Source organism: Gymnoscopelus braueri (genome assembly GCF_963280865.1).
Source record: "Gymnoscopelus braueri genome assembly, chromosome: 19".
Classification (NCBI taxonomy): domain Eukaryota; kingdom Metazoa; phylum Chordata; class Actinopteri; order Myctophiformes; family Myctophidae; genus Gymnoscopelus; species Gymnoscopelus braueri.
The window spans coordinates 11,737,360-11,762,808 of NC_137621.1; the positions used below are offsets into that span (position 1 = coordinate 11,737,360).

At 40.9% G+C, this 25,449-nt stretch overlaps 1 protein-coding gene across 1 annotated transcript; it reads left to right on the forward strand.

The window, feature by feature from the left end:
- Positions 1-550: 550 nt before the first annotated feature.
- Positions 551-2,282, forward strand: nkx2.4a (NK2 homeobox 4a; the record flags this gene model as incomplete). The annotated part of the gene is made up of 2 exons (XM_080414616.1): positions 551-947; positions 1,579-2,282. 2 exons carry the CDS (start codon positions 551-553, stop codon positions 2,280-2,282), a joined length of 1,101 nt encoding a protein of 366 aa, XP_080270742.1.
- Positions 2,283-25,449: the final 23,167 nt, after the last annotated feature.

The window sequence follows — 25,449 nt, forward strand, 5'->3', positions numbered from 1 at the left end:
TATATAATAATTTTAAATTAAGCTGATTGATCGATTGATTGATTGATTGATTGATTGAATACTTTATTAACACTTTGCCAAAAAAAAAGCACAGAAAGTACCATTTATATACAAAAGGATGCTAAAATGCTTAGAAAGCACTATGGCTTGTTTCCATTGGGGTCCTGTGTATTCAATTCATCAAATAATTATTTGCTCGGGAAGCAAACTGCGTTTTCATCAATTATTATCACCCCCTCCTCCCCCCGCCAAAAAAAAAAACGTCAATGACTATTGTTTTGCTGGTTTCGGACGTTCGCTCCGCCCCCAGTGTTTGTCGTAAAGCTACAATAAACCGGGCGCTAAAGAGGCGCCCTGGGCTCGCCTCCTTCTCCAAGGCGATCAATAGGATCTCATCTTACGTAGTTCCATCCATCCACAAGGAGCAGAGCTGATCCAACAACCAACACGGTTGATCAGGATCTGGCTCGACCAGAAAAAAAAAGAAAAAAAAAGAAAGAAAGAAAGAGAGAGAAAAAAAAACCCGTCCATCTAACCTGCTTTCTGAACCATGTCGTTGAGCCCAAAGCATACAACGCCTTTCTCAGTGACAGATATTTTGAGTCCAATCGAGGAGACCTACAAGAAGTTCAGCTCAGGTGGTGTTGGTGTGATGGACGGCGGCGCAGTCTCCTCTCCAGTAGGACTGGGAGCCTACCGGCAGCCTCAGGTGGCCCACCAGGCCGGTATGCAGCAACACGCCATGGGCCACAACGCCGCCGCGGTGGCGACCACCTACCACATGCCGCACGCCGTCTCCCACCAGTTCTCGCACGGCGCGATGGGGGGCTACTGCAACGGGGGCATCGGGAACATGGGAGACCTCCCGTCGTACCAGGAGAGCATGAGGAGTAGCGCGGCGGCCACGGGGTGGTACAGCGCCAACCCGGATCCAAGATACTCCACAAGTAAGAGCCTTTCGTTTTCTATATACTTTTTTTTTTTATTTGGTGTGAAAGAGAATTCTCAAATTAGGGATTTGAAGGCAAAAAAAAGACATCAAATAATGACTCGTAATCACTTATGTCTTTTTTTTTTAATGTTGTAAAATGAGATATTTTATTAAAATGTCAATGTGGCAACAGCATTTTAAGAAAAGACAACAATTAACAACTCTGTTTACTGGTATTCAAATTACACTAATTCACAGCAGTAAGTTGTAGCATCTTTGACATTAGATTATATTTATAATCTAATAGGAAATGATGATTATTATTATTGTATTATTATTATTGTTGTATTATTATTATATATGACTAGGCTATAATAATACTATTAATAATAATAACAATAGGCCTACATTATTATGTACTTTGTGGAGGGGGGAGTAGTGGTCAATATGATGCCTGCCTACTTATTATCAGGCAAAGATGTTATAAAAATAATATGCTATAATGTTATAATAATATGAATAATAATATGAATAATAATACCATGCCTTCTTCAGGCAAAAAAAATAAAAAACATATTTCTGATTATTGAACACACTGTATATGTATATATATTTTTAAGTTTCTAGATTCATGGGACCTTCCACAGGTATGAACATGAGCGGGATGGGGGGCCTCTCGGGGATGGCGGACGGCTCCAAATCCATGCCCGTGCTGCACGCGCCGCGCAGGAAGCGCCGCGTCCTCTTCTCCCAGGCCCAGGTCTACGAGCTGGAGAGGCGCTTCAAGCAGCAGAAGTACCTGTCGGCGCCGGAGCGGGAGCACCTGGCCAGCATGATCCACCTGACCCCGACGCAGGTGAAGATCTGGTTCCAGAACCACCGCTACAAGTGTAAGCGCCAGGCCAAGGACAAGGCGGCCCAGCAGCTGCAGCAGGACTCGAGCGGCAACAACATGTGCCAACAGTCCCAGTCCCCGAGGCGCGTGGCCGTGCCGGTGCTGGTGAAGGACGGGAAGCCGTGTCAGAACGGGTCCAACACGCCGACGCCGATCCAACAGCAGCAGCAACAACAACAGGTCCAACAGCAACAACAACAGCAGCAGCAGCAACAACAACAGCAACAGAACGGGGTCAGCGGGGTCGGCGTGCTGCAGCAGCAGGCGGCCTCTGTTGGCCATCAGAACCAGAACCAGCAGCAGGTCCTGGGTCCGAACCAGGTGGACCTTGACGACATGTCGCCCAGTCCGCCGTCCCTGCACAGCCAGCTCAACATGGCCCAGATAGACACGTCCGCTGTAGATTACACCAGCAATATGGTCAGCTCTAACCTCCTGTACGGCAGAACGTGGTAGGACCTACAGTTGTATATAACAACCAAGTGGTTCTGAAAACTTTTTACATTTCAAGGACCCTCCTTTAAACTCTGAGGGGTGTACAAATGGAACCAAATGGACCCTAACGGGTCCATTTGGTTCCATTTGTACACCCCTCAGAGTTACAGACTTGTAAGGGTCACTTTAGAACCCCCCCATCCTCAAGGAACAATGAGAGTCCCTGCTGGACCCCCACTTTACACACTTGTTTTTATTTTTAATCTTTGATTTTATTTTTTATTTTTATGTTATAAACCTGCGACGGATGATGACTGAGCCCCGAGAAATTAACGTGAAAACTATTATCACGTTGATATATAAAAACGTGGAGAAAATGGAGCTGATTTTTTTTTCGTGATGATGATGCATGGCCCGAGGTGGGGACGCACGGCGCGCACGGTGCGCGCACGGACGCACGGGTTCGAGGGCCACATTTTCTTGACATGTCTGACAGAGAGAGAGAGCGAGAGAGAGAGAGAACCAGAGGGGACTCTATTTTTGAACGTTCCACGAAATGGCTGCCCTTGAAAAAAGCAGTTGTGTTTTTGTCTCCTGGACCTTTTGTAATCAATGTTATGGTGGACCTCCCTTTATGATGTTTTAAATCAGTGGTTTTCAACCCTTTTCATAATCTAGGTCCATTATTTATTCGGCATTTGAGCCACGGACCACCATTTGATGAGATTTAGCCTCAGAACCCAAAACTTAGAATATTTTGTTTTTGTCCACAATTCCATGCTGTATTGATGTTGGTACCAATAGGAGAGATAACAGGCCAAAATAACAATTCATCTACATTCTCTAATTGTGTAGACTTCATGTAAATCAAGTAATGCAGATGTTTAACAATAATTTAACTCTTGAGAGAGTAAAATGAAACCAAATCCATTTGGTTTCATTTTTATACTCTCAAGAGTTAAAGATCTATAAGGGTCCATTTTGGTTACACCAACTCTCCATCATTTAGCTGGGGACCACCTGGAACCCCCTCAAGGACCACTGGTGGTCCCCGAACCACTGGTTGAGAACCACTGTTTTAAATGTAGAATAGGAAGAATAAATGGAGGTTGTTGTTGGTGGTAATCAGGTTTGAAGTCCTCAAGGTATATCTATATACTAAAGCCACCACTCCATTGGCGAGGGGGTAAACGTGATATTTTATTAATATTGTAAACTAATGTATTCATTTAGACTGAAATAAAGTAGGTGACTGTATATTTGGCTAACACACACACACGAGGAGGATGCGTTTAAACTGTATAATAATCGTATGACGTCCCACTTTATTATTGCTTTCTTTATTCTTTTGTAAGTTTAAAAAAAAAAAACGAACAAATGCGTGATGGCTGCTGTATAATATGTTTCAAAACCCTCAACTGAACGTTAACAATAAATAACTTGAAGTGTATATGAGCTTATTCTTGAGGAATTAATTCATAAAAGCTTGTCTTGTCTGGAGTGGATTTCAATTATGTTTTGATTTAGGGACAAATTGATTTGGAAAGGCAGGGTCGATGAGGGACGGGTTTGGCATAATTCACATGAGATATGTGAGAGTGTTGTTGGCTGAATGTCTGTAAACAATGAACATAAAACACATGGCTAAATATAGGCCTAGCATACAATCTACTGGACTCGTTGTCCGTGACGCATCGTCAACTTTTAAAAACGTAAATAGAATTAACAAGTTACATGTTTTATCAATTGGTATTTTGCCTAATTGTATTCTTTCCATTTCAACAAACTCTCTGAAATAACATCGATCTAATTCTGTTTTTAAAATGAAGAACAGGACAATTTAATTTCGAATTCAAGCTTTTACACTACAACTACTTGATGAATACTCGATTCCAATTCGTTGCAAATGATTAGCATAGTTGATATAATGAAAAATATAATCATTCCAGAGTATACTTCATTATATAATGATGGATAAGAGTCTTAGATAATATTAATAAGAATATTGATATTATTAACAGAAATAACCTCATCATTATTGTTATTATTGTGCGTATAGGTCTATTGTTGCCATAGGCCCAAATGATTGCCTGCTAGCGAGTTTATGTTTTCAATATACATTTATCGTCTCCCAGTTCTGAATGAGGTTTAAAAAATCAGTTGAATGCAATAACCTGAAACCAAATGGATACACATAAACAATTTACAAAATAATTATATATAGATAAATAAATAAAAAATTATACTTGTGTAGGCTACATAACACTTAATTGTTAACTATATCAATCCCAAATAATCATGCCTTATCAAAAATTAAACTGTAATGCACTATGGCACATGATTTTCTTTATTTGCAATTACTGTAACATTTGGAATCATTCCACTGTTATATAAAACAATAACAGACTTTTCAGCCGTTTTCAATTATTCAATTTAAATCCTTTTTTAAACAAAGCCTTCTAATACTTAAGGTATAAAGGACCCCAAATGCAGTTCAAACCAAACACAATTTGCTCTGCTAAACATTGATTTGAAGATGAACATTTGCTGTTTACATTAACAATGTAAAATTGTATTAAGGCTACGTTTAGATGACACACATTACTCATGACCCAAAACATATACAGTAGATATTGTGAAATTGTTTAGACTGAACAAAAGTGTCCATTATCTAAAGATAAGCTATATTAGAATTTTATGAGTGTGATTGTAGTCAAATGCAATATGAAGTAAATTATGTATAGCATAGACATGGCCTGTCTCTCACACACACACACGCGCGCGTGCACATCACACGCACACACGCACGCACACATGCATGCACGTGCCCGCGAACCTCAATGTCTTGGAAGATGAGTGATTTGTGAAAACAAACTTCAAAGTGTTTAAAGGTCATCATTTATAAACAGAGAGGACCCCCCCTGCCTCATCCAAGCCCCCCCCCCCCACTAGAAATAGGATACTGATATACCATTCTATTTCCTAGTGTCATTTAAAACACGTTTGAAAATTACTTCCCAATCTACTTCGTGATGATAACCATGCGATGATGCTGCTGCTGATGGTGGTGATGGTGATGATGGTGATGATGATGATGATGATGATGATCATGATGGCTATATCACACCGCGTCTCCATGAAGACCTTGGAGAGGATTCATTTCCAGGTCCTCCACATAACCTGCCATGCAGCTGTATGGATATGTGTGCTATCATCACCCCGCGCTCTTCAAAGGACGCGCCGGAGCCAATATACACCTGACATTTGGAATTGGTCTCGACAAGCAACCCTGCGAGAAGAGAATGGACTTCCGTAAGAGTATTAAAAAAAAAGAGACAGACGCATTCCTCAGTGTAGGATGATGCATGTCGCTTGATTGTTTCTGTTTTGTTACGAGGGGCATGGGGAGGGGGGGGGGGGTATGAATGAATAGAGCCGCCCGGCCAAGCTTTTGATGATGGACGACATGAAATCAAAGTGGAGGTGAACCCGTTCTCCGTTCAATAGGTGTAGTTATATGGACCACTAATAGACTGTGCTGCATGGGTAATCATTGGCCATTGTGCCTGTTGCTTCTCCAGATTTATTGAGGTGCACCTCCATTTGTGCGTGGGGGCGGCCGTGTGTGTGTGTGTGTGTGTGTGTGTGTGTGTGTGTGTGTGTGTGTGTGTGTGTGTGTGTGTGTGTGTGTGTGTCACGTCTGTACACTGTAATTTGCCAGACTGTGCTCATCTTTGTGAGCTATAGCAAGTTGTGTGTCTCAGGATGCTGCAGCCACATTGATGCTATGTTACTGATATATTATTGTTTTTTTTTAATTGATTTATACTTATTCTTTATTTATCATGGATCATTAGCAGGGATGTGAGACGAACAGCAAGACATTTTGCCTCATGGAAAATAGACTCACACTCACACACACACACACACACACACACACACACACACACACACACACACACTACACACACACACACACACACACACACACACACACACACACACACACACACACACACACACACACACACACACACACACACACACACACACACACACACCAATAAAAAAAAAAGCTAGCTCAATGTTTTCTCCTTTCACTCATTTCAATGCCATAATGTGCTGCAGGTATATGAGGCATAAAACAGGACAATGTCCCATTTCACCGTTGTAAAGAGTTTCTTTCTCCTCAGGTAATTGCAGGCGGTGGATGTAGATGGTACTGAGTCATTTGAATGTAGCGAGGGGCCTTGCTTCTTTCTCTGCAACCACCCCCCCCCCGACCCCCCTCGCCACCCCCCGTTCCCCCCATTTTTTGTACTTAATATGTCAGAAGGTCTGATCGCAGAGAAACCTTTTCAAGTCCCATTGATGTGTTTCTCAATTGACCATGGCAACCTCCTGAGTGCTAATTGGCTGGGGCTTAACATCATTGGATGCAGAGGAATACAGAATATCGTTGCTGTCGGGCAGAAACCTCCTATCTCCATATTTTAACTTTTTGTGGGGCTTTTTTTTGGGTAAATTAACGCCCTACTTGATCATAGTACATGCAGCGTCCACGCAGAAGCATCAAAAGTAGCAGATCCACAAGCTCAAAGCGTGGCACAAAGCGTGTTTTGAACTTGTAGATCTGCTAATTTAATTTTTTTTTTTAAATAAAATTTGAATCCCTGAAAAGTAACAGTTTTGGACATATGAGGTTTCCACCGGACAGAGACGACATAGCCTTTTATCAACCACAGTTCAATCTCTATGGCACTATGCTGTGTAAGATGATCTTGAATGACTGCTTTTTTAAATGATAAATTGAGTTAAAATAAAACGTTTTTCTTGTATACAATTACAAACCCATTTGATTAAATGAAAGGCATAATATCACAATGTCACAGACATTTTATTTGGAGAAAGAAAAAGTGGCGTAATGTTTCTCAGACTCAACTCAAAATATACCAATACAGTTCTACAAGTGCCCATGTGCAGTTGAATGATAACGTTAAGAGTTTTACCAAGAAATGTCAATACCTCGGATCACCTGTTGAATTTAATTTGTCAAGGACTCATTTTAACAAACTTTATTATCGCTAAGAGCCCAGGCTGCTTTTACCAGAGACATCCCCAAATATTAATTTGCTGAGCAAAAGGATGCTTTGAGTTGGCAAGTTGTGAGAGAGATTCTAATTGGATTCTAATTGGTATTCTGACGAGGAGCACAACATCCTTTTTTCAGTTTTGACAAAATTATTGCTATTGAAGGTGTTTGGGTTTGTATAGGGTATCTTATGCAGCTCAACAGAGATTTTACCCTGGGAAGCAAAAAAAAAAAGTTATCTAATTCCAGTCATTTTCAGATGGAAAAATACTCTGCAAATAACCACCTTCCTACAGAATGAAAAACATTTCAAGGAGGTCAAAGGCCCCTGAAAGCAATTCTCACTCTAATAGATTTCCATGAAATTAAATAAATGAAAGCACATTTTGCCATCGCCTTGGTTTAAAGATAACATGAATACACATACACATTCTCTCTCTCTCTCTTTCTCTCTTTCTCTCTCTCTCTTTCTCTCTCTCTGTAACACACACACGCACACACACACGCACACACAGGCACACACGCACACGCACACGCAATCATATGCTATTCCAGGGCTTTAACTGACTAATTCCATTGCTTGCTATGAATACCATTTCAGCAATATGTGGCATTGTGGAGCCAAGCAACCTATTGAAGACTATTCTATGTTACCACTAGACGGGAGGACAGAAGAGAGAGAGAGAGAGAGAGAGGATGGGGAAGCTGTGGGTTAGGGTGTGGGGGGTGGGTTTATGGAGGGGAAGGGGAGGGGGGGGCAGCATCCCTTATTAGAAAACCATGTCACATTCTCTCCAGTGCCGGACGGGACTCGCTGCACAGCCAGTAATCCCTCCTCCAGGTCCCTGCGATGCATGTCATTCAGTGCTGCTCCATAAGTAGTTAGAGAAACTGTTTTCAGTCGCCACTAATAACTACTGACCTCCGGTGACACGGGCCCACAATGGGTTTGTCAGTCCCGAAACGCACAACCAAAGAAGCTGATTAGGAACTCAAGAGGTTTGAAGCAAGAATCAATGGCGGCTCTGTCCCCGACGCTGTGCTTCCAGCATGGCACTGATAATTGTGGGACCTCCATTAGTTATGCCTCATTAAGTCCTGCGCCCCCCCCTCTTTCCCCAGTCCCCCCCCACACCACCCCACCTTTACCCAAAGGAAAATTTGTTTAGCCAAGTCTAAAATCTATTACAGCCCCTGCTGCTGGTACTGCAGTTAGATCCCCAGACAGAAGAGTGTTGCACTGTATCAGATCTAGAGATATCTAACAGCTTATCTTTATGAAAATGACCCACACACACACAACATACAAACTATGGTCATGTCATTTGCATATAGCATAGTATTGCTGCTGTATGTATAGGGAGGTGGCCACTGTATGATGACAAATATTACATTTAACACAGCAAACTGATGCTTTGAGATGTTGCTTTCTCATTCTCTGAGATATTTTCTTATATTTATTTTTCTAAAGGTACACGAAAATGCTATTTTGTAACAAAGTCGTGATGCATTGTTCATCAAAAGAAAAATTAAGTTAAGTGTCATCAGAATAATGTATTAAAAGCAAGATGTACGGCACTCATCGGTTTGCCTAGTTTACCGGGGTTCCCCAGAGCTCTATACTTGGTCAACTCCTTTTCCCCCCTCAACACCAAATCTCTGCCCAAAATAGCAAATCTACAAGCTCACCACACGGCGAGTTGTGACCTTGCGATCTGCTACTTTCGCTGAATGTTTGCCCCATAACAGGGACACTATGATTGATGTAGTGTTGAAATAACATTTGTAGAGTAATCAAAATTGGTTGCCGGCAACCATCTTTCTCAAAAGCATTTCAAGATTGTGAGCTTGTAGATTGGCTATTTTTGGCTGTTGTTCTCCCCAGAATGTGGATGCTGCATGGGAATCAAGTGGTTAGGTGAGAACTGAAAAGGAAATAGAACACGCTTTGGGAATTTTGAAACTACAGTTTGTTTATGTTCTGATATCCAGACATTTGAATGGAGGCAGAATCAGAGAATCAGAGAATCAGAATCAACTTTATTGTCACATCACAGGTTTATGGGTGTAAAACAGTGGGTGAAACGCATCTTTGTGCAAGTTCCATCGTTTTCGTTATTTCCCCAAAAAACAGAAAGGGAAAAATCAGAGGGGGAGCAAGGGTAAGAGAGAGAAAGCTCAATAAAAACAACAACACGTATCTACATATTTACACATAGTATATAGCATGGTGAGGCAGAGTTTTTTTTCCTTGTCTGTCATCATGATACCTCTTTACTTTGAAACCAGTCCATGGTTTGCCTGCTGCAGCCCAGCGTTGCCACGGTAATGACCAGCTGCGAGACTGAGGATTATTTTGTTAAATAGGTCCAGGGTTGGAGAGCAGTTCATTGAAGAAGGCCAATAGATATGAACTGTGTGTGTGTGTGTGTGTGTGTGTGTGTGTGTGTGTGTGTGTGTGTGTGTGTGTGTGTGTGTGTGTGTGTGTGTGTGTGTGTGTGTGTGTGTGTGTGTGTGTGTGTGTGTGTGTGTGTGTGTGTGTGTGTGTGTGTGTGTGTGTGTGCGTGTGTGTGTGCGCGTGTGTGTGTGTTTTGATTGATACTATCAAATGACAAAATATTGAGTATTTTTGAATGGCAACCACACACACACACACACACACACACACACACACACACACACACACACACACACACACACACACACACACACACACACACACACACACACACACACACACACACACACACACACACACACACACACACACACACACACAGAGAGATCTGCAAAGTCACAACGCACTGCTTTAGTGACTTGTATATCTGCTATTTCAGCGATGAGATTTGTTGTACAAGGGGGAAAAAGGAGCAGACTATATAGAGCCCTGGGGGACCCCGGTCAACTAAGTATATAGGGTTTATTAAGGGGTTAACGTGATTTGATCTGTCTCTGGAGGCTGTTGGATCTTAACAGTTTGTCTGGGATAAAACTATCAACTGGCTTAATGTGTTGTCAATAGTGTATGTAATGATAAATAATGTTATTAATTCCATTCCCAATCGATTCAGGAATTTTAGTATGTGGCCAGAAGGTGAAAACAAAAACGGTAGGCTATATATGGTCAATTGTGTAGTTAATGATAAAGAATGATATTATTCAAAATTAAACTCTATTTCCAATCGTTTCAGGAACTTTAATATGTGGCAAAAACAAAACAGAGTAAAACATTCTGTTTCTGTCCCAAACAGAACAAACCATTTTGCTTTCAAGCCCTCGAAAGTAAATGCTAATGGTCTAATGGGGGCAGAAATCCATCAGCAAACACACGGACACAGAAACACTTTCACAAAGGACGACAGAACCCTAACACTATACCACTCAATACCAGTGTCTGTCAAATTAAGCCAAGGAAGATTTAATCATTTCTCCAAATATGACATTCGATAATCTCCCCTCTCCAATACACTCAGGGGTTTCAATGCAGCTGGTCCAGGGGGGCAAAGAGCCAAAGAAGACCACCCACTTTCTTTTCAATTATCATCTTGCGGCAACCTGTCTCCTCTCCAGCATTCAGCCAGGGAGACACTGACATGCTCTCCAGGGGGAATTACAATTAAGACTTCTGTTGTCCCTCAAATAAACTTCCAGACTGTATAGCTGACGATTTGAACTGTGTAGAGCATGTGACCTTAAGTACAAACAGGATTACGTTCCAAATCCCATGTTCCCTTTTCTCTCTCGGCCCCACTTTAAGTTGCTGTGGTCAGGAGGTTTCTGGGCCTTGGTGGCAGTCTGCGCTCACGAAAAGCCTATGGCTTTGTCTGACGCTGAATCCCACACAATTCTGGGGCGGAAACATACAAATTGAGTTTTGGGGCTCAGTATAGCCAGAAGAATTCAACATACTTTTGTTCATCAACATGCATGAACTCTGATGATGTTACTCTCTAACATCAACATCATTTTTCTGATCAGTTGAGAGGAGTCTCTCGTCTTGAATCTTTTAGCATAGGCAAACATTCGTCTCGTTGCCTCTCTATCATCTGTGTTCATTACAACCTCATCAATACCAATAGCCATCACACAAAAGATCTGTCTTGGGATACCAATTAGAACACAGCCCCACGTGAGACAAAAGGCTGTGTTTCAGATTGGCGGCGGCCACCATATTGGGGCTGGTGAATCCGCTTCAAGTGTTTATTTGCCCCGCTTTCAACCAGCTGGACGTACGAACGCAACAGAAAGGATACGTTGACTCCACCCCGCAGGGGGGCCGTGGCGCCGCTAAAGAGACATGGAACTCTTTTACCACAATGCAGCACGTCCAATCAAAGACCCGCCCCCCGCCCCCCCCACAAACCCTTTTGTGGTGGCGGTGAGTGGGTCTGGTTGGGGGTGGTCGGGGGGGGGCCTGCCAGCCCCTCCTTTCACTGCTGTCCTGTCCTGTCTGTCTGTCTGTTTGTCTCTCTGTCTGTCCGGCCGGCCGGCCACACTTCACAGCTAATTAGTGGTCAGATCCACTGGCCCCTAATCAGCAGGACATGTTAAAACTGCCCTAATCAGCCCCTAATCCTGTCTTTGTGTCAATGCTGCCCCCCCCACCACCACCACCCCTCGACCCCTCCCATAGAAACATCTACTCGGTTGGTCTGTATTGATTAGGCAGCATTTTGGTGGTCAATACACCTGGAGTAGCCTACAGATCCAGAAAACATCACGTGTTGCCATACAATGCTGGTACATTTTAATGTAGGTCAAATGTAACTTAAAACTGACAAACCACCTTGAATTCTTGAAGGAGTAGTTCACCCAAAAAATTACTTATTTTCTATCAATTACACACCCCATGAAGCATTGAATTCATGGAGTTTTTTTTTTTTTTTGTCGCATTCCTAAGCCAATAATTTTATTACCGGCGGAAAGATGCTAATGTATCCGGTATAGGAGACTCAAAAGAGACTATTTTGAGTCTTCTACCGGAGAGACCGGCGGACATCAAATTATTGGCTTAGGAATGCGACAAAAACTAAAAGATCTCCATGAATTCAATGCTTCATGGGGTGTGTAATTGATAGAAAATACGTAATTATTTGGGTGAACTAATCCTTTAAGCAATTTATTTGCGTATATTTTCATTTGTAAGGAATTCATTTCTATGAACTCCCTGAACAACCTTCTCAGATCGATTTGAACCATCTGCTCCTCTTTTCAAGAAACTAAACATTCTGTCTGTGTCTGAGGTTAATACTTTACAGATATGTTTATTTGTGTACCAATGCATCTATGATTATCACAATCTACCGGATGGTTTTTAACTGTTTGTTTCCCCTTTTAATTCGGATATTCATTCATATGCCACGTCAATCCAAGGACCTTCATATAGGCTACCTTATTGTCGTACTTCTCTTAGGCAGTTCTCGATAAGGTATGGAGGGTCTACTCTTTGGAATGCCGTTGATCCTATGCTGAAAAAAATCTCCATCTCTGCTTGTCTTTAACCCATTGAGACCTGAGGCGATTCTTTAAAAAAATCTAAATCTCAACAGTTTTTTGAAAAAAATCTGGAAAATATTTTTTCAAGATTTTTCAAAAATAGCAGATCTGCAAGCTCGTAGCGCGGCACCGAGAGTGCCGCGCTATGAGCTTGTAGATCTGCTATTTTTGAATAGCCCAAAGAAATCTTAAAATGAGACGCAGATGCGTCCCCGGTCTTAAAGGGGAAATCCACCCATTTTCAATATTTAACTATGTCATTAATATAGCATAAAGGAGTTGTGTGGAAATAAGAAAAAAATTTAAAAGAAATTAACATTGCAAAAAAAATTAACATTGCAAAAAAATTAACATTGCAAATTACACCATGATGAGTCATCACAGTGTAATTTGCAATGTTAATTTTTTTGCAATGTTAATTTTTTTTGCAATGTTAATTTTTTTTTTAATTTTTTCTTATTTCCACACAACTCCTTTATGCTATATTAATGACATAGTTAAATATTGAAAATGGGTGGATTTCCCCTTTAATGGGTTAAAGTAAACTACCCAAAAAAATCTCACATCCAAAAGGCAGTAGATGAATAGGTCTATGTACATGTATGTGTGCATTTGGTTATGTGGGTGCGTAGGTTTGTAGGCAGGTGGCTAGGTGGTTATTATGAATATATATGCATTTATGTACTGTGTGTATGTATGCTTGTATTTACACATATCTCTTGAATTATTACTGGCATTTTTTAAATGTATACTTTTTTTTATGTTTGACGTAATTGTTTTGATTCTGAAAAATAGGGGAAGTTGTCTATAAACCTCTAGGCTTCTAAACTTCTCCTGCACAATAAGGTTATTATGTAATTCTTTCTTCTGTTTTGAACTCTTTATGTGCTAACAAAAACAAACAAAAAATAGCCTGGTGTTAAATGGATAGTTCACAGTAACTGTAGTAACTGCAGATAAGGAAAAAGTAGCATGTTTTTCTCCACTGACAGGAACCATATAGGCATACCTATGTGTAAGTCTATGTACACATGTAAAAATCGGAAGGACCCCTTTAAATAGCTGCTAGTGTTCAAAAACTAAATATTTTTCATGCCAACATGAGAGTGAGGAATATAGAAAAAAATAAGAAAAAAATGGAAAATAGCGTTGAATATAAACTATGACAACAATCCTGAGTGAATGATGCAGGCAGCTAAATCTATAATGGTATGATGCTACGCATTGTGAGCTTGTAGATCGGCTATTTTCATATGGCCGAAATGTATAGGGCTGAAGTGGTTAATGTATGTTTTGTAATAATAATCAAAATCGATGTATTCTAAACTAAAGTTTTCAAATAATCGTAGTGGAGTAAAAGTGCAATATTTGCCTTTGAGATGTAGTGGAGTAGGTAGCAAAAGTATTGAAAAATGGAAATACTCCAGTAAAGTAAAAGTACCTCAAAATTGTACTTAAGTATAGTACTTGAGTAAATGTACTTAGTTACTTTCCACCACTGCAAACAAATGTGTCTGAGCCAAAACTGCGTTGTACAGCTATTCCATTCTCCAGTCAACGTCTCCTCTTCTTGACCAATGATAGGCAATCAATGCTAATCTGCTCCCCCTGTGTCTAAAATGATGGACAGACTACTTAGAAAAATGAGGTGGTCAGCACTGGCAGTATATGACTGAATTTTAAAACACAAGTACCGAGCTGCAGAGAATGGATTAGGTAATTACCATACTTTTCTGCACTATAAGGCCATAAATTAAAATCTCCAACAACTTCTCAAGTGACAACTCATCTAATCAGGAGAACAATCATAGAGGGGGCCTTGCTGTTTACTGATTGCTCTAATCAGAAATGGCTTCTTCAGAACGCAGCTAATTGGCCAGTTTACTCACGGAACAGGCAGGCAGACGTGGAGGGGCTTCTGTGGTGATTTGAGGGACCCAAATATCCCCCATTTGCATTGAGTGCCACCAGAATGCACTTGACTCCCACAAGTTATCAGCAAACCAGACAATTATTCATCAGGCACAAATTGGAACATCAAAGTCAAATCAGAGAATTACCGCATAGGAAAGACCCCAATGGAAAGGTAGCCTTTGATTGACCGCGATGCCCTTCGTCTGTGTTGCCGCGTCCTTCCAGCACGCCGCAGGCTGGGTGCCAACAAGTTGTACCTTCCACCACGCTACAGACTGGGGGTGCCAACCACTGACTGGGTGACAACAAGCTGTTTGGGGCAGTAGATGTTACCACCTCACCATGTTGGGAGGGTGAATGTGTAGATATGATAAAAGATAAAAGTACGACACTGGAGTAGAAGGCTATATATATGGAGACAAATCAACACATTGAAAAGTAGTGTGGCATCTTGTCATCACTATAGGACAAACATGAAGTTACAATCTTATACAGTAGGCCAATACTGTAATTCTCAACCTTTTCAATTTCAATGACACTCAGTTTGATATCGTCCAAAACTGTGACTTTTCAGGATTCAAATTCAAAAACAGCAAAAGTAGTAGATCTACAAGCTGTGGATCTGCTACATTTGATGTTTTTGTGTGACGCTGTAGTATGATCAAGTTGGGCATTCATTTACCAAAAAAACACAAAAGGTTAAAATATGGAGGTTTCTACACTGTAAAATCCTCAGTGAATAATTTTACTCTGACTGTACTAATGGAACCAAATGGACTCTTACGGGTCTTCGTACACTCTCTGAGTTATGTACCTGTGACTCCTCAGGGAAACCTGGGGGTCCACAGACCCGACGTTGGGTACCCCAATACATTTCACCCGCTTTGGTGACCCCCAGGACCGTTTTGACAGCAGGGGGGTGGGGGGGGGGGGGGTGTAAAATATGGAGATAAGAGGTTCCTGCCCGACAGCAACGATATGTGTCTGGTTCAAATCTGCTGCTGAGTGAATACATACATACATACATACATACATTAAACATACATAGTATAAGTTTTTATCGTTTTGATACCGTTTTTGTCTTTCTTTCTTCTCTCCCTTCTTATCCACTATTGCTTGCTTTTAGTCCTGCTGCAATGTCTTAGAACTAGAACAAATGTACTCTTTTACCCTACAAGATGTAACAATAAAGCTATCTTGACCTTAAGGCCTCAGACCTGTGTGTGTGTGTGTGTGTGTGTGTGTGTGTGTGTGTGTGTGTGTGTGTGTGTGTGTGTGTGTGTGTGCGTGCGTGCGTGCGTGCGTGCGTGCGTGCGTGCGTGTGTGACACTGCATGAGATGGAGAGAGAGAAAAGTGACAGATTGATCAACTGGTCACACGATTTTAAATTCAGTAGGGATGTCCATCCCAATCAGATCAACACAAACATGTCTTTTTCAAATCATGACATGATTTCAAGTGCTGTAATAGGCTATATTAGATTTGGTGCGTGGTTGGCGAACGTTGGCACACATTCACAGCTGTATCATAGGGGCTAAAGATTGACTTTAGGAGTGACCCTGGCCCGTCTGCCTGTCATGTGGCTGCTTTATGTGCAGGTACTGAAGGGGGAGTGGCAGAGGGTCATTAGCAAAGTGGTAACACCTGGTCTAATCAGAAACACTGGCAACATATAGTGCCCTGTGTGCCAGTGGTGCTGTAACAAGCCTCTTGGAGCTCAGTTGTTAGTTCTCCTCTCTGATGTTGAAAGAAATTATTGGTTTGGGGTCAAGTATTATCTAAAGAATGACCAGGTTCACGTCGCACAATGTTGCATTGCAAGCGCTTCAGCTAGGATTAGCAAGCACAAACAAAATAAATAAACACTAAATGGCACAAAAACGATGTTGGACAAGTTGTCTACCATGCATTCAGAATGTATGAGAATGTTTGTTTGGCTCAGCGACACAGTCTACCATTCATGCTCCACTGTTGCCTGTTGGACATTGCTATAAAGGTCAAACAACTGCCAGAATATAGTCTTACAAGTGATATTCGATAAGATTGTTCAGTCGAGGACGTCTGTTAAGAGGCCATGAATGAGATGGGGTGCAATGGAATCTCATGGATGAGTGGACTGCTGACATAATCATTGCCACATTTGGAGTCCTCAAATAGGTAAGACATGTATGATTATTCATTGTTGTTTATTGCTGCTGCTGGGTTGAAGAAAAAAATAAAGCACCTGCTTGACTGCACACACACACACACACACACACACACACACACACACACACTTTTCCATTCATGCACTCACTTACACTGCTGATAATACTTACTTCATATGTCATTGTTCTTATTAAGACCGGGAACACATCTGTGTCATTTTAAGATTTCTTTGGCGATTCAAAAATTGAGATCTACAAGCTCATAGCGCTGCACTATGAGCTTGTAGATCTGCTAATTTAGAGAAATTGTGAAAATATGTGCAAATCTTTGAATATAATGTTATATATTTTTTTTATCCAAACATTTGTAACTCAAATCTTTGCTTCTGGGGATTCTACAAATGTCTTCTGAATCCTAACAGTTTTCTGAAACACTTATGTTGCTATAATATCAGTGGTTCTCAAACTTTTTTCATGTCAAAATGATATGTATTTGGATGTGGACCCCCATCTGAAAATATTTTGTTCCAGGGACCCTAACAAGCAAAGATTTTAGTAAAAAATAAATATATATTCAATGATTTGCACACATTTTAAAGATAAAAAAAAATAGCAGATCTACAAGCTCATAGTGCGGCACTCGTGCCACGCTATGAGCTTGTATATCTGCTATTTTTGAATAGCCAAAGTATAAAATAATGGTTAAAGTGGTTAAAATCTAAAATGACAGATGCTTTCCCGGGCCTTAATGGGTTAATAAATATGTTGTTAGTGGAAATTTGATTTGTTTGACTGTTTTATAGATGTAGGTGGTCCTCTAGTGTTTTAAGCTTTGCTTTTGTGGAGTTTCCCTGGATAGGTGTACAGTAGCATCATGTTCCGATTTGTTTGTTTTTTATCTCCACCATGAAGCAGAAATTGGTGTGTGGGTGTGTGCAGGGTGGGGGGCTTGGCTGTTGTTCTCTCCAGAATATGGAAGCTGGGGTTCAAGTGGTTAAGTGAAAACTAAAAAGTCCCATTGGAAACAAAACATGCTTTGGGGGATTTTTATACTACAGTTTGTGTTCTGAAATCTAGACATTTCAATGGAGAGTTTTTCCTTGTCTGTCATCATGATACCTCTTTACTTTGAAACCAGTCCATGGTTTGCCTGCTGCAGCCCAGCGTTGCCACGGTAATGACCAGCTGCGAGTCTAAGGGATTATCTCTCTGTTAATAGGTCCAGGGTTGGAGAGAGAACAGTTCATTGAAGAAGGCAGATAGATATGAACTGTGTGTGTGTGTGTGTGTGTGTGTGTGTGTGTGTGTGTGTGTGTGTGTGTGTGTGTGTGTGTGTGTGTGTGTGTGTGTGTGTGTGTGTGTGTGAGTGTGTGGTATCATTTTAGGGGCACTGTCACTTAATCCTTGACTCATAAAAAAGTATCCCACCTAATGTTATTTCCATTCCTTGTACTCATCAATTTACATTTGACAATTTAGGCATTTAGCAGAAGCTCTTAATCCAGAGCGATTTACAGTAAGCAAGGACAACACGAGGTACTGTAATACACCAAATGCATAGAAATAGTAATCTAGGATCATAACCAAGAACCTATCATCAGTCTAAACAGCATAATCTCTAAACGTCTATAATCTGTACATTGAAACTATACACACTATGCTGTAGCAGGGGTGAGCAGTATTTATTTCCAGAGGGCTATACTGACTTCCATAAAGTGAGTGAATGGCCACTCGTAGTACAATTGAAACTTGAAACACATAGTGCTGAATGATGTTAAAACTGCATGGACATGCCAGACTATCTTTACAATATGGTCCTTGCTTTCACAAAAATAATTTTCAGTTATATATATATATATATATTTTTTTTTACAGCTGTACTGTACTGCAGTGGTTTTCAACCCTTTTCATGTCAAGGACCCCCAAAATGATATGTATTTGGCTGCGGACCCCCATCTCAAAAATATTTTGTGCCAGGGATTTTCAAAAATAGCAGATCTACAAGCTCATAGCGCGGCACTCGGTGCCGTGCTATGAGCTTGTAGATCAGCTATTTCTGAATAGCCAAAGTATAAAATGGGGTTTAAGTGGTTAAAATGATTGTGACGCTATATGAACACATTTTGCTGGGGACCCCCTGGTACCCCCTCAAGGACCACTGGTTGAGAACCACTGCTGTACTGTGAGGTTATGAAAAGATTACTTACATAAACTATATTAACCAGGAGACCTGGTTCTGCCAGACCCCTAGTGGTTGACAACAAGACCAGGAGAGCTGGTTCTGCCAGACCCAGAATGAAGTTCTAGTATGATGAGCTTTACTTAATTACATACTTGTGACATAATAATGATGTCATGAATAGTTTGTGACGAAAGGGGACGAAAGGGGGACAGATTTTTTTTTGGCTGGGGCCGGAGGACAAAGTGACAGACTTTTTTTTGGCTGGGGCCGGAGGACAAAGTGACCATGCCCATGTATGGACGAAACAGGTACAAAGCCTCATGTAAGCCCGACCCCTTGGGTCTGGCAAAAATGTAAGCACGTCACTTCGCAGGACGTGCTGTGATTGGCTACCGAGATGCATGATGAAATTAATAACTCATAAATAGCACCGCTCACTTCACACTGGGTGTGATTTTTTGTTTCATACTTGTTTTATACCTTTTGACACTTTTTGGCTAGATTTGGAGTCCTACGTCATAGACGTTGTGACATCATAGACCACTGACCGAGTTTCCGAGGCTGGGTAGGAAAAGAGGGACAGACCGAACGACCGACCGACAAAGCCTCCTGTAGGCCGACCCCCTGGGTCTGGCAAAAATCCACGTCAATGCTGTATCGACTTTTAAATTAACCTATACATTTATACAGTGTCTTATCTCATCTGCGCCACTCCATAGGTCACTGATAAAACACATTACATTATGTTATAAATATGGACTATATATGGTAGACTGTTTCACTGTTAACATTATAAACATAAAACATTTGAGTACATATGGATGGAGGAATGCAGGTATGTACTCAAATGGTACATTTTAATTACTATTAATTGGAGTCGAGTTAAATTAATTTGCCTCAAAACCATTAACATATGGCATTCTTTTAGGGGGTCACTTTATTTTTCTTTGTGGACCTGGCGGGACGGATTTGAGATGGTCCCCGGGCTCTATGTTGCCCATGTGTGCACCATAGGATGCGAGGTCAACAAATGAACCTGGCATCTGTTTACATAGCATGCTATCTAAAGTACATTTTAGCCTTTGCATAAGCCTGCAAGGTCGTCAAGGCTAGTGCAAGTGCTACGGTCACATTTCATTTCAGCATTACATTTCACCATAAATGCATTCATCAACAGACTCTGTAACATATAATTGCACACACGGCCTCTCTCACACAGCTGACAGTCCAAGGTTGTTGTCACAGCTTGCCTATCAAATCAAGCAGATACAAAGTAGCTTAAACCCAAATCTTGTGGGGTTTTTGTCGCATTCCCTGATCCAATATTCAATTAATTGAAGTAAATAGGAGTTCAAGGCAAAACTATATTTTTTTAAAGGTGCAAACTCCAAAACAACTCTCAGTGTAATCACTGGGAGGCCTTCTACCACTGTCCAGGTTATGAGCAAATCGTTTAAACATAGTATTGCTCTTGTTAAGGTTGGCCTCCTATTTTTAAGTATTGGAATATTGGATCAGGAATGCGACAACTCAATCTGCATGAATTCAAGTCTTCATGGGGTGAGTAATTGATAGAAGAAAAAAATGTGGGTGAGCTGCCTCTTTAAGCTGGACTCAGACAGGAGTTTTAAAATCTTAAAACAAGAAATGACACGGTCATATAGACGGGTTTCCTGAGCCTATAGAGGGCGCTATTACCCGCAGCAGCTCTGGTCAAATCTACATTCATAAAAGAAATGGTCTTCACCGGGTTTAATGAAAGTAGATTAAATTATGCAGTTTGTAATATCTTGTTTACTCAATAAAAATGTCGGAAGTTGGATCTGTTCGTCTTTTATTTGTATACAATAGCAGCATTATGCCTATTATGCCTATAATAGCAGCATTATGCCTATCTAACTCCCGAACACAACAACAGAGTGAAGGGCACTTCCGGGTTCGTTCTACCCCGGGCATGCGCAGATTGCGCATTCTGCTCTGTGATGACGTCGCGCGGAAACCTATGTATATAGGGCATAGCGGCGGCGGCCATTTTCTGGTTCCACTCCAAAATAGTCAATGCATTTTTCCCATTGACATTTCCCAAAAAAATGATATCAATTCATTTAAGCCTAGAATCAAGCCATCCAGGGTCCTGGTGAATCATGACCATAAAACATTTTTTTCTGTGATTTTTTAAAATGTTAATTTTAATTATATGATATACTATATTTAATAAATACCCTTTGTTTTGCCGTTTAAAAAAAACGTTTTTTCACTGAATCAAACGTTTTATGGTCATGATTCACCAGGACCCTGGATGGCTTGATTCTAGGCTTAAAATAATTGATATAAATATTTTTGGAAATGTCAATGGGAAAAATGCATTGACTATTTTGAAGTGGAACCAGAAAATGGCCGCCACTGCTATGCCCTATATCAGCTTGCAGCAAGCGAAACCCCTTGAAAAGTACTGTCAACTCATGACTCTTACTAAACATTACCAATATCATATATATATATATATATATATATATATATATATATATATATATATATATATATATATATTAAACTTGTAGTTTGTGTGATAAAACAGACGCAACGATCACTGAATCCTCATTATGGTGTTCTCAAGCTGGTCTGGGTTCTGTTTACCGTTCAGTCCGGGTTTAGATCCGATCATTTCCACTCACACTTACATGAACACAAACGAGGGACACTCCGCCGCCACCCACGGCGCTCAGCCGCCGGTGTTATGCCAGAATTTGTCCACTGCCGAGAAATGTCCGAAACGCTTTGAATAGCAAACGCTTTGAATAGCAAATTCAGAGCAAGGGGGCGGATCTTATAAGGTTATGAGTCCCGCCCCTATATATGTTCAGCCCACTTATTTCGAGAAAAGCTGTTTTCATCAATGCATAATATTGAAAGGAATGAAGTTACATTTTAACACAGTAGACAAACAATTTATAAGCATGCGCAGTGGGAGTACAGTAGGCTTGTATTATAGCCTACATCAGTGGTTTTCAACCTTTTTCATGCCAGGGACCCCTAAATTGATATACATTTGGCCGCGGACCACCATCTGAAATTTTTTTTGTGCCAGGGACCCCCAGAAGCAAAGATTTGAGTTAAAAATGTTCTCTTTGAAAATGTTATATATTCAAAGATTTGCACACATTTTCAAGATTTTTCAAAATTAGCATATCTACAAGCTCATAGCGCGGCACTCGGTGCCGTGCTATGAGCTTGTATATCTGCTATTTTTGAATAGCCAAAGCTAAAAGGTTAAAATTATTCTGAGGCTATGTTAACTAATTTAGCTGGGGACCCCCTGGTAGCCCCCCAAGGACCACTGGTGGTCCCCGGACCACTGGTTGAAAACCACTGGCCTACATGGTTTAGTTAATATTCTTCACCGTCTTCTTCTTCTTGCATGTTGTCTCCATAGCACCGAAATCTGTAGGCCTATGAATAAACTAAATCGCGTTTACGCTGAGGAAACATTTTGCAGAATTAATTGCGACCATTATGTGACTCTGCCAATCATGATTAATAATAAAACGCCCTCCTTTTCTCAGACCAGGTGAGTGGCTGTTTGGAGTTGGCATAGCCATTTTCATTAATTTACCACACACCTGGTGTAGGAAAAGGGGGGGTAGACATTTCCTGGCAAGCCAATATATATTGGCGAAAACAGTCCGCCTCCTTTTAATTTCTGTTTTCAGAATCAGTGGGCTCAAATAGTGCTGGCATCGCGTATTTCGGGCTGTTTGGAGTTGGCAAACTTGGCACAGCCATTTGCATTGATTTACCACTCACCTGGTCTGAGAAAAGGGGGGAAAAGACAGTTCCTGGTAAGCAAATCTGTATTGTCGAATACAGTCCGCCTCCTGTAAGAAAAACAAGCGCACCTCTTCCACAACACTCCGCTGAACGTGAAGTGCTGTTGTGATGCAGGGCTGCCAGATCTGCTTATTATAATTTCCCCGCAAGATTTTATTTGAAAATAGACACATTGTGAGCTTGTAGATCTGCACTTTTCAAATAGCTGATGTATATGTTAAAGTGCACATGTGATGTGGCCCATAGTCGCTTCTTTTGGGCTGGTTTTCCTAGACCTGGTTGCTTGTTTCTCTCACAGAATCTGGCAACACTGATGGTGCACCAGCTTAATATGGTGTGGTATTTTAGTCCTGTGTGTGTGTGTGTGTGTGTGTGTGTGTGTGTGTGTGTGTGTGTGTGTGTGTGTGTGTGTGTGTGTGTGTGTGTGTGTGTGTGTGTGTGTGTGTGTGTGTGTGTGTGTGTGTGTGTGTGTGTGATGTATACAAGTAAGTCTCTACTGAGCGATGCATTAAATTGAGGTAAAACACGTACTGTATTTGCCCATAGAATGTGTTGACAGGAATTATACTGTAGCCTATCTGTACAGTGCTGTAGTAGTGAACGCATTTATGTCAATGCAGAGCACTAATGAATGCTTGGCCTTCCTGTTACTCAAGCACAGAGTGCAAGGCTTTTGAACAGAGAACTGAAAGGCCTACATACAGCGCTGCTGTGTTCATGTCAACGTTTGCATACAAAGAGAGACACTTTATTGTCCTGTGCTTGATTGGTTCTGTGTAGCAGGGAAAACAAATTTCGCTTGATTCTGCATTCACAGGTTGGCACAAAAGATGTGCTTCAAAGCCAACACGCTCATTCAGCTCCGCCAGACAACACGTCTTTGAATCTCATATTACCAGTGGTGGAAAAAGTACTCACATTTTTTACCCGAGTACAAATATCGATACCACAATGTATAGGCAACACTCTGTTACAAGTAAAAATCTATTGGTATCAAAATGTACTTAAAGTACCAAAAGTAGAAAGTACTCATTATGCAGAAGTTCACATTTCACAAGTTTTCTAATGTGTAAAATGTATAAAAGTCGTTGTGAGCTTGTAGATCGGCTATTTTCAAATAGCCAAAGTGGTAAATGTATGTTTTGTAATAATCCAAATCTACAAAGTAACTCCAAGTTTTCAAATAATTGTACTGGAGTAAAGGTACAATATTTGTCTCTGAGATGTAGTGGATATAAGTATAGAACATTGGAAATACTCCAGTTAAAGAGATAGTTCACCCCCAAAATGACTTTTTTTTCCTATCAATTAGTCACCCCATGGAGACTTGAATTCATGGATATTTTTTTAGTTTTTCTCGCATTCCTAAACCAATAATTTGATGACCGACAGCGGTTCCGGTAGGAGACACAAAGAGTCTCCTTTGTGTCTCCTACCGGAACCGCTGCCTACCGGTCCGCTGGTGATCAAATTATTGGCTTAGGAATGCGACAAAAACTATGGGGTGACTAATCGATTGAAAAAAATATTTTTTTTGGGGTCAACTATCCCTTTAAGTAAAAGTACCAACATTTTTTACTTAAATACACTACTTGAGTACAAGTATACTCTTTGACATAAAGCTTGGTCATGGTAGTGTAATATACGTACAACGAGAAACCTTTCTACACGTTCTATACCCATGCAGAAATGCCTTAAAGGGGAGTACATTTTATTGCATTGCTTTTCAGGAACTTGTTAATATCCATGCTTAAACACATGATCAGAAATTAGATGGAAATTCATATCAATGTCGTTTCACAGACAACAAAACATACTCTCTCGCCATGCCTTTCGGCCTGGCGGAGACAATTAATTTGATATATGTTGTCCATATAAGTACAGATTATTACAGGAGGTGATTGATAGTATATAAACGGTATAGATTCTAGTTTAGATGTGATTAGGTGGTGATGTGGCATAAGATCACGTCGCAGTAATTAGTCTTCGCTGTGTGTGTGTGTGTGTGTGCGTGCGTGCGTGTGTTCAAGTTCACAATATTTAATGATGTGCTTGACCCATAATTCTAACATGCATAGCTGAGTTATCTTATTGAATAGCGTTTTCCTTTTCAGATAAATATCACAAGTGTCACTTTCCTCTATGTGGATTGTTCTTTTTTCTTTACTTCTCTGGTATATTGTGGTTCTCGCTCTACTTGTCCTAAGAAGCGAGGTAATAGGTCCGTCTAGAGTGGCTCAGTCATGGACAAACAGATCCAGGCTGAATTGCCTCTCTGATGGTGCCGTGTGATGTCATCCCAACCAATGGAAACAGGCCAGCGTTCAGTGCTGTGTGTGTGCATTGTGTAACAAGATATTGATAGCACTCATGTTGTGATGCTGGGGAGGGAGGGGACAGATTCATAGGGCTAATTGTCAAAATACCTCTTTCGGCGCTCAAGCGCCGTTATACTTGAGTGCTCTCGTTTGGCCTCTTCTGCGGCTGATGATACAATAAACTCCAAACAAGTTTGTAGCCTCAGGAGT